The following is a 10842-nucleotide window of genomic DNA, read 5'->3' as shown; positions in this document are numbered from 1 at the left end:
AGAGAGAGAGAGAGAGAGAGAGAGAGAGAGAGAGAGAGAGAGAAATGCCCATAAAGGAAAGGAAATAGGCTTAGAAAAAAATACCCCAGTTCTCATACTTTATTTGGCAGAAGAAAATACAGTAAAGCGAGGAACTTTTTCCGTACCCCTAACATGCTGGTTTTGCCTTCTTTTTTAAGCATGGTATTAACATAGAATCCCAATTCTAGTGCTACCGAGAATGTTCCAGAATAGTTGATGACCAAAGAACTAGACCACGTTTACTTTTTTATTAGCATCTATTAATAATTTAAAGGATTCCGTTGTAACATTTTCATACAGGTAGGTACCATGCCTCACCCCTCTGCTGTCCTGTCTCATTCCCTGCTTCCACAGCCCTAGCAGCCCCTCTTTGCTTTCATGTTCCCTCTTTTTCTCCAACTTCCATATGAAAGACAACTTCCATACTTATCTTTCTGAATCTTCTTATTTCATTTCTCATGACAATCCCTAGTTCTATCCATTTTCTTGCAAATAACATAATTTTGTTCTTTATGACTAAATGAAATTCCATCATGAGTATGTGCATGTTTTCTTTATGCATTCATCTGTTGTTGGACATGTGGCCTAGTCCCATTTCCTGGCTATTGTGAGTAGTGAAACACAAACATGGAGATTCAGGAATCTGTGGTATGTTGATATGAGGTCCCTCAGGTGTATAGCCAAGACTGGTGTAGCTGGGTCATATGGCGGTTCTATTTTTAGTTTTTTGAGGAATCTCCATACTGACTTCTATAGTGTTTGCATGAGTTTACATTCCCACCAGCAGTGACTAAGAGCTCCTCTTTCCCCACATCCTCAGAAGTGTTTGTTGCTTGTTTTCTTGGTGATAGTCTTTCTGTATGTGATGAAATGAAATCTCAACATAGTTGCATCTCTAATGTCCCCAGTGGGGAGGATGTTTGATATTTTTTTCATGTGTATATTGGCCATTTGTATTTCTTCATTCGAAAAGTCCAGTCCATCCGCCTGTTTGTTGATTGGATTATTCTTTTTGTGTTTCACCTTTTGACTAGGTGGCAGATACCCTCCCATCCTGTAGGCCTCTCTTCATTCCTTCGTGTTGTGTTTAATGTGATGCAGCCTCAAGAGTCAGTTCTTGCTATTTCCTGTGCTATAGGAATTCCTTTCAGAAAGTCCTTGCCTTGCTTATATCTTGAAGTGTTTTACCGGTTTTTCTCTGGCTATTTCAAAATTTTAGGTCTTACATTAATGTCAATAACCCTATTTAAGTGAAATTTTTTGTGCCAGGAAAGAAGTAGGAATCAGATTTCATTTTTCTACATATGGATAGTAAGTTTTTCCAGCATCCTCTGTGAAGAGACTGTCTTTTTTCCAATGTATTTTTTTTATTTATTATTTTTTAAATTTTATGTGTATGAGTCTATTGCCTGCATGTGCGTCAGAGAAGGCATCAGATTCAATGCCCTCAGAGGTCAGAGAAGGCATCAGATTCCCTGGAACTGGAGTTACAGACAGCTGTTAGCTGCCATGTGGATGCTGGGAATCAAACCCAGGTCCTCTGTAAGAGCAGTCAGTGCTCTTAACAACTAAGCCATCTCTCCAGTCCCCAATGTATGTTTTTTAAAAGATTTATTTTATTTTTAATTGTGTGTATATGTGCATGGGTATGGGCAGATTAGTGCAGTGCCCACAGAGGCCAAAAGAGGGTGTTGGATCTCCCCTGGAACTGGAGTTACAGGTAGTTGTAAGCTGACCAAGGTGGTTGTAAACACACCCAATGTGGGTGCTGAAAACTGAAGTTGGGTCCTGTGCAAGAGCAGCATGTGCATTTAACTGTGAACCATCTATCTTTCCAGTGTATGTTTTTTATCTCTCAAGAATCAGGTGCCAGTAGCTATGTAGGTTTGTTTCTGGATCTTCTACTGTGTCTCATTGGTCTACACATCTGTTTGGGGCCAGTACCATGCTGTGTTTGTCACTGTAGCTCTGAAGTATAGTTTGAGGTCAGGTATTGTAGTGCCTCCAAGCATTGCTCTTGTTACTCAGGGCTTTAGACTATTCAGTCTTTTCTGTTTGTATGTGTATTTAAGATCCTGTATTTACTTGAAATGCCCAATGCAGCTTTCAGAAATCAGCAACCCCTCCTCCCCGCTATGTTGTAGAGTCACCAGGCTTCTATGACTCTGTGCTCAGGAACAGACTTGGATTTCCCATCCCTATGTCACCTTCATATCATCTTGCCTCTGCTGCTGGGACCTTCATGACCAAGACAGAGCTATGAGGTGACTGCTAGTACTCCCACATGGCCTCGTTGTGGTCAGTGTTCTCATCTTTACCTATCCTACTAAAACTTGGATACCTCTTCTTTTTTCATTACTAAACAACACAGTTGAAACTCTGCCTTATGATAGGCTCTGTTGAAATATTGGAGATAGTGTAAGAATTACAGCACGAAGAATAGCTTTCATGCACCACAAGGGCCCTGACCTGTCCTAGGGCCAGTGACCACGTCTGCTTCCACCTTTCTTTCCTCCACGTGGTCAAGTAAGACTTGTTTCTCGGAAGATGACTGACAGTGGCAGTGTCTGTTTCTCACCCACCACTTCAGCACATATTTGCTGAATGTTTATTATGTTCCTCTCAGTAAACCTAGAAGACAGCATGGACCCAAATAGTCCTGGCTCAGCCTTGATGGAGTTTACAGTCTAAAACTGAGTGAAAAACTAAACAATTACATAATCAAACATAGTTATAAATTGTGGGGTGTCATAAATAGGTCTAATAGAGAGAGTTCAATTGGATTGGGAAAGTCAGAAAAGACTACTCTGAGCAATTGACATTTAAGTCACCCAACAGGGCAAGGATGAGCCCTCAGGAGGGTCAGGCAGCAAGGATGATGCAGAGGGTCTGTCAAACAGAGGAGCCTAAGCAAGACCAGTGCACCTGACGCTGGGGTAGTGAAGCGGGCAGGTGAAAGGTGCCCAGGGAAGCAGGAGGCAGACCTATAGGTATTGCAAGGCTTTGGGATGGCACTTCAGTTACAGTGGGTTGTTATAGGAGAATCTTCAGCAGAAGAGAGAAAGGCATAATTGATGTACATTTTAAGAAGACTCTGGCAGCCTCATACAGAGTAACAGGGAGGCATGTCCTCCGAGTCTTCTCAGGGTCCCTTGCTCCTGACGTCGGTAGACAAACCACATAACACATCTTTATCTGAATTTTGCATAGTTTATACCTTTGTGGGGGGAGGGCAGAGACTTACAAAGAAATGAACCCAACACCCGGCACCCAGCACCCAGCTCTGCAAAGCTCGGCCTGCAGTTCTGGATCACTTTTGCAGTTCTGGATCGCTTTTGCCCACAGTCTGCCTCATCTCGCATCCCTGCATGCCCACTCACCCCAGGGTTCCATGAGGGGTCCACGGGGTCCCACGGGGTCCAGGGCAGGCTGCCTCACCTGCTCCCTGTTCCCTGCTTCCCAGAATGGTGCCAATTCCTCCTCATTCTGTCATGCTAGGCTCCACCCTTCTTCCCAGGGAGCCCTGCACTCGCCCATGGCTCCTCAGAGGAAGTCCGGGAGGAATAAATCATTTTGGGGCTACAAGGCAAGACAGGTGACTGTCCCAGTGGCCTTTGTGAGATCGGGGAGGTCGGGGAGACTCTAGTGTTGGCAGGGGAAAAGGAGAAAGAGAGAGGGAGAGGAGTGATTCATTTCTAGATATGTCTGGAGGTCAACCAACACTGTTTGCTAATGGTGAACGCAGAGCATGGACAGTGAGTCAGGCAATGATCCAGGTGGGCTTCTAGGTTCCAAGGCTGTCTGAGGCAGCTAGGCACGTGGTCTCAAGTCTGGAGTCTAATGAGACAACAGGTACGAGTCAGCAACTTTCCCAGAGTCTGAGTGGCAGGGTCCTAAGTGTTCTACTGAGAAGTATCAGCAGCCAGGCCAGGCCTATGCTAAGCCCTTTCAGGTTAGGCATTAAAATGTTCCAACAGCCTGATGATCTAGTACCCACCCCCACCCCAGCCTGTCCCAGCTGCCTGTCACTTCAGTTTTCATGCAGGATTAATTTTTTTCCTTAGAATTTCTACCCAAACAATTGCCAGAATAAACTGCTCATGTTTATTTCACTGACTCATTCATTCAATAAAGAATTTATCAAAGCAATTAAGTATAGGGAAGCTGGGATTAAATGCTACCTCTGTCACTGATTTTAGAGGCCTTGGGCAGTTTCCAGGAGGCCTCGTTGTGACTCAGTTTCCTTACCTATGTAATTGAAGATGCACAGAAAGCTTGAGTGGATGCATTAAGTTGTCTGTGCTCAGAGCAGAGCCTGGTACCCAGTGAGCACCCAGCCTGTGTGCACAGTGGCCCTGCTCCCTGCTGGGAGGCTTCTGTACAGACTAAAAAGCCTTTCTTGAGTCCTAGATACTTGTCTTCAGATCTCTGCTTTCACCTTCTCTGAGCCCAGATTTTCTGTAATGTGGGGAGAATAGCACTGATGTTGAATGGTTATCAGGGGATGAAATCAGAATCTCTGAGCAGGGCCTTGTACCTCACACTGATGCTCCGTAAATGTTAGGATCTCTTGGGACTCAGAAGACTCCGCCCTTCCTGGTTTAAATTGTGAGCCTCCATCTCTGCCACACAAGACTGCAGCAGGAGGAAGGCCATCTCATAACCTCTCACGGGTTTATGGTTTATGAATAAGTTTATGATTCTCAGAAGTTGCCCTCTCTTGCCGTTTACAGCATAATATGGAGCTTCTTAAAAGTCAAGAACATGTGGACATCTTACTCTCAAGATAGGGGTCTGCAGAGACTCCACTTGGCCCCCAAATCCAGACCAGTGCTCTCCTATGCCATATCCCATTTCCTCTTCCTGCCCTCATCATCACCTTGACAAAACAGGTGTTGGCCACAGAAGCACCTCTGGTTTATGGAAAGCATGGACTCCTTGGGCTTTTATTTTCAAAGCTGACTGCTTCATTTCCTCCGGCAGAATTTGCTCAGATGCTTCCCAGCTGCATGCTTGCATTGGCCTTCCTCTGGTTTCTTGGTGGGTCAACCTATGTTGCTGTGTGTCCCTTAGGAGCAGGAGCATTTTAAGACTAATTTCCAATGTAGAAGGAAAATTTTGGGGCTGGAGAGATGGCTCATCAGTTAAGAGCACTGGATCTTGAAGAGGACCCAGGTTTGGTTCCCAGCCACATGATGGCTAACAACCATCTGTAACTCCAGTTCCTGGGGCATTGCACACATGGGTGCACTTATATACATGCAGGCAAAATAGTTATACACATAAAATAAAGCAAGTGGAGATTACTGCAGAAAGGTCCTCACAGCCTTGAAATCTCATTCGTTCTGTTCTGTCTGTGGTTGGGTGGGTAATGTAGCACAAAGACTTTTCCTCTCGTGGTTTTGGGGGACTGCAGGAACAGCACCGCAATATGCCTGGAAAGGAGACTGGTACATCTTGCTGTCAATGCAAGGTGAAAATATCATGAGACTAACAGGGCGCTTTTGGATTTCAGGGAACAGATCCGCCAAGGCCTAGAGGAACTCCAGAAAGTTCTTCCAGGAGGAGACACTTACATGCATGAAGGATTTGAAAGGGTAATTGCAAGTCTATTTTAAACTCTTGGCATAAAGCATCATGTTGGAATACCAGCACAAGAGTGGCTGGTAGGTAAAGCGTGTGTGTTAAGGGAACTGAGTAACCCCCAAAGATAAGCAAGTGCGAGTTTCCCCCATAAGCTCATACACTGACAACTATGAAAGAACTGTGAAAGAAACAGACTCCTTCCTCCTTCCTGATAACTGATGAAGGGTTTGTTAGTCAGTGCTTGGTTGTCACTCATGAACTGTACCACACACACAAACTTCAGTGAACATTGTTGGTTGGCAGTCTCAGTGGTTGAGATGGAATTTCAGTACCTTCAACTTTAAGGTAAATAAGTATGAAGCTCTGAAAAGCCCTCAACCTGCTTCTGCAGCCACCTTACATAAGAGTAGTTTTAATGGATAGCAGCCACTAACATTTTGAGTGAGGCCTGGACAAGTCACATTAAAAGTCAAGAGTGAACCCTGCTTGTGTCCAGCACACAGCCTTGGCCCAACATCCTGCTGGACTGGGAACCACTGTTGTGTATCTAGTGGTCTAATGTCTTCTTCATGTATTTTGCAGGCCAGTGAGCAGATTTATTATGAAAACAGTCAAGGTAAGACTATAACAGAAAGCAACATTATGATTTTTACATTTCAAAGTACTTGTGATACGGCCTGTAAATCTTGGATGCACATTTAATCACGAAGAAGGAGTACAGAGGGTGCCTAGAAAGATGGCTTACCCAAGTCAAATTCTACCATCTTGCCAGTGCCAAAAAGCATTATATAAAAGCAATTAAGATCCCATTATGGCCATAGTCTGCAATTCCCATGAATAGTTTTGCATGGTGAATTCATTAAACTAATAAATACTTGGATGGGTTGGAAAAGCCATGGATTTTTGTGTCATATTTAATTATCTTGTCCTTCTCTGAGCTTCTGTGGTTAGATCAAGTTTAGCTTAAACTTCTTTCATTAAATAAAAATGCATAAAGTACACCTAGTAAAATTCCTAGCAACAGAAATATAACAATAATAATAATTTTAGTTGTTATTACTGTCCCTCTCAGAGAGCATTCCTGTATATCAGACAAATCTCTTAAAAGGGACTCCATGTAACAGTGGGGATTTTCCTCCTAATGTCCACTTCCTGTTTGATTTTAACTAAACTACAACAAATAGAACAGGCCCCAAACTTGCTGACAGAAATCAACTGTAAGCACTGTTACTGGAAGTCTAAATAATATTGGAGGGATTCCAGTAGATTTTGCCAAGAGCTGTAAAACTTCTAGTCAGCTTGCAAATTCTGATAACTATTACTTTTTGGCAAACTGTCTTCCAAATCTGGTGTGTGTGGTCAGCTATGGCACGCAAGAAGGACCAGTGAAGTCCCAGTGTGGGGTTTGTTCCTAGGCATGGTGACCACTGGCCACTGGAGCTGCTGCATTGACTGCCTGGGTCAGCAGCCATGTCACCAGGTTAGCCCATGTGTGAGATGAGGCCGAGAATGCAGAGGCAAAGTCTGACCCTACCGTGGCATCTGCATGCTGGAGTTATTTCTAGACCCAAAGAGAAGTTGGTGATTCTCACCATACTGTTTTCACTGGTGGGCCTTATGAGAGGTACAATCCCAGGGAGGAGTCGGGCAGGATGATTGAGAGGGTTGTCCTTGTTTTGAGCAGGATACAGGACAGCAAGTGTCATCATCGCACTGACGGATGGGGAACTGCATGAAGATCTCTTCTTCTACTCAGAGAGGGAGGTAAGAGCCACTGCATCTAAATGTAGAAATGGGACTAGGTGTGTAGCCCAGAGGTACAATGTGTGCTTAGTATGTGTGAGGGTCTGGGTCCCATCTCTAGAAGCACCCTCCAAATGGAGACAGCCTCTGAAACAACCCTCACCCTGTACTCAGGCAAAATGATAATCATTCTTGGTAAAACCTGAATGAAATTAGTGTTTCATATGTAAAAATAATCATAATCATTCATTTTAAAGTGAATTTTTATGTGTCACACATGGTAAATGTTTCCCCCCTTCAACATTTTTGCATATTGCTCTGTTTTGAGGGATAAAAATATATTACTGTGCCTTTATTAAAGGCTACTGTATTACTTTAGCAGCTTAAAATGCCATATATAAATTTTAAAGAAAAGTGTTGGTACATTTTCCCCTCATATTTTCTACTAAAGCAAGAGAGGCGGGGTGCTGGAGAGATGACTCAGCAGTTAGAAGCACTTGTTGCTCTTCAGAGGACCTGAGTTCAATTTCCAGCAACCATGTTAGGTGGTTCACAACTGCCTCTAATTACAGCTCCTGGGGGATCAACGCCTCTGACCTCTGTAGGCACCCGCACTCTTGTATACATGCCCACACAGTGACACACACACACACACACACACACACACACACACACACATACACACAATTAAAAATAAGAATAAAATCTAAAAAAAAGAGAGAGGAAAAAGAACTTGCACTGTGTAAGAGCTGGTCTGCTAGGGTGGCCTTCAGATTCGAGGTCCAAGATCAAAGCTGGGCGGCAGTAGGCAGCAGAGCTCCTGGAGTCTTCTGGACTTCTCCTTTCCTTTTCCCTGTATTCTCAAAAACGATTCTCCAAAAGCATGGAAAAGAATTCTTGAAATGAAGCTTTCAGTTTGTGTGATAAGGTGCTACAGTTACATTTGTACTCCAGAGATTCTCTCATCCAAGTTTTCAATCTGAGCTACGTGTGTAGCAGGGAGGCAGATTAACTGTGGGAGTTTATCGAGGTCCCAGTGCTGACACAGGCTCGCTTAGGGCAAGGTAGAAAGAAGATACACAGGAGGGAAGGGAAAAGCCAGGCAGTGGGGTAGGGAGGAGTTAATAGTAGCATCACACTTGCCTGGAGTTCTTGACTGCCATTTAGTTTACACTGAACTCCACCCACAGTTTGCCCATTCAGAGCTCACACTTAGCTACCTGAGACACCTGGGAAAGTGGACACAGGGGCTGTGTCTGCTGTGAAATGCTTTCTTTAGTTCCCCTTCTCCATGAGCACAGTGATGCTCAGCATGGGTAATACAAGCTCAGCTCACATGGCTGACACCCTGAGCACTTGCAAAGCTTGAAACTGGATAGAATGTGACATGACTTATGTAAGCACTAAATAACTGTCAGATAAAGTTTTTAAAAGCCCTAATAAGGAGAGAATTAGAAATAAAATAAGTGATGATAGCTGGAAGTGATTGTGGCCATGGTGCATGCAGATCTAAGGCACTCAGCATGCCAGTGAGAGAACAGTGTGCTGAGCGGGCAAATGGAAATAGAAAGAAAACAAGCCCCTCCCAGGGTTCTCTGGGAAGCCCACTAGAGGAGGGGGTCCCAGAGTTGATGCAGATAAGGCTGGGGCTAGATTGTATCTACAAGTTCATTTTATTCTGAAAGCAGCAGGGACTATTTCTAGCCTTCTAGAAGTCAGCATTAGACACAAGTGGGTTTGAGTTCTGAGAGAGGGAAAAATAACCAGTCAAATCAATGCACATATTTGGCATTTTATGCTTATTATTGGTTATTTATTGAGCACCTGATGTATGTGCCAAGGATTTTCAGTTTTTTGTTTTCTATTCTAAAACACAGGAAACCTGGAAAACAAATCTCAGTGCTTTTAATAAATCAATACTAACCCTAAGCCAAGCCTGGATATTATTCAGTGTGTTGTCTTCTCAGTGATTAATGTGGAGCAGGTCCTGGACACCTATTCAAATATGGACCTATCATTAAACACTCTTCTCTGTAGCAGTGAGAGCTGCTTGATTCATAAAAAATGCTGACATATTGAAGTGTAACGTCATTTGAGCTTATGTTAGCTCTGCACAGATTATCACAGTCAATTCTCTAGGCACTTTACAATGTCAAGCCAAGTATCCACTCAGGGACATCTGGTTCCAAAGGCCACATTCCTTTGTAATACTATACTGCCATCCCAAACAGAAAAGCATGCTAATAAAAGCCCATTTCAAGTATAGCAAAGGTGAGCATTTCCCCTAATATGTGATGTAATTTATCTGCCCTGCGGTTTTCCTTTCCTCCTGTCTCCTTTTAAAGCCCCTCGTCAAGACTGCTTTGGTGGGTCCCCCTGGGCTGACCACTGCCCTCAGTCCACATGCTTTACATTAGCCTGTGATGGTCCCTGATGTTCGAGCTCCTTGGGTACCAGATTGCTTCCCCAGCGTGGCACTTGCCACGTGGTAGGTGCTCAATAAACACTTCATGACTAACATCAGCTTTGAAATCAAGAGGCAGATGCTTGCCTCTATTTCTCCCTCTGATCTTCTTTGTCTCCTTGACCCAGGCTAACAGATCCCGAGACCTTGGTGCAATCGTTTACTGTGTTGGCGTGAAAGATTTCAATGAAACACAGGTATGAGTCTGGGTTTCCTCATCTTGGGATTCTGAGAAGGGGAGACAGGGACAATATGTGCCCCCAGCATAGCAGGTACACCTGCAGGATAAATACCCCTTAGGATATTTTTCCAGAAAGCTAGGCAAGAAGAAACTTTAGCTGTGTGGGGAATGTTTTGAAGCACCTGGTTTTCAACACAGGCCATCCAGGGCACATCAGCCTGGTGTAACATCAAAGCCTAAATTTGTTTTTGAGGTTGCTTTGGAAGAGATTCAAGTCTGTTTGATTTTAATAAAGTTGCCAGCAGGGATTTGGGTATGGGAGAGAAGCGAGCCGATAGCCCAGTCCTCAAATCCACAAATGCATCAACCCAGGCCATACATTCTTCCTGCTGGACGGACTTAACCTCTGCTCCCCAGGAGGAAAGGATTACAACAAATGCGGGACTATAGCTCCCTTGGGCCCACTCCAAAGGGCCCCTTGTAAGCTCATTACTGCTGAGGGCTCCCCTGTGAGACACTGAGCCAGGTGAAGTTCCCAGGTTCCTCTTGGTTCTGAATAGGTGGGGCCCACACGCTCAGTAACTTTCCTGAGTTTTCCATGTCCACATCTGACATGTCTCAGCCTGTGTTGGTGTGTCTATCTATTCTCAGCTGGCTCGGATTGCAGACAGTAAGGACCATGTCTTTCCAGTGAATGACGGCTTCCAGGCTCTTCAGGGCATTATCCATTCGGTGAGTGCAGCCTTCCTCCAAGGACCTGACCTGCACTAAGCGCCCCTCCTTTCCCTCCCTCCCTTCCTCCCTCCCTCTTTTTCTCTCTCTCTCTATCCTTCCCTCCCTCCCCCTC

General features: G+C 44.4%; 1 protein-coding gene across 1 annotated transcript in view; it reads left to right on the top strand.

The window, feature by feature from the left end:
• The window catches only part of Antxr1 (ANTXR cell adhesion molecule 1), a 254868-nt gene that overhangs the window by 58787 nt on the left and 185239 nt on the right, over window positions 1-10842 (top strand). Inside the window, 5 exon segments of the mRNA XM_029553527.1 lie at window positions 5537-5618; window positions 6190-6223; window positions 7292-7371; window positions 9943-10011; window positions 10647-10727. Of these exon segments, the coding sequence (XP_029409387.1) occupies window positions 5537-5618; window positions 6190-6223; window positions 7292-7371; window positions 9943-10011; window positions 10647-10727 (346 nt within the window).

The sequence above is a fragment of the Nannospalax galili genome, unplaced genomic scaffold (genome assembly GCF_000622305.1).
Source record: "Nannospalax galili isolate Female #2095 unplaced genomic scaffold, S.galili_v1.0 scaffold204, whole genome shotgun sequence".
In the NCBI taxonomy this organism is placed as follows: Eukaryota; Metazoa; Chordata; class Mammalia; order Rodentia; family Spalacidae; genus Nannospalax; species Nannospalax galili.
Note: the sequence above shows the minus strand (reverse complement) of the source record. Positions and strands in the feature narration are given on the sequence as shown.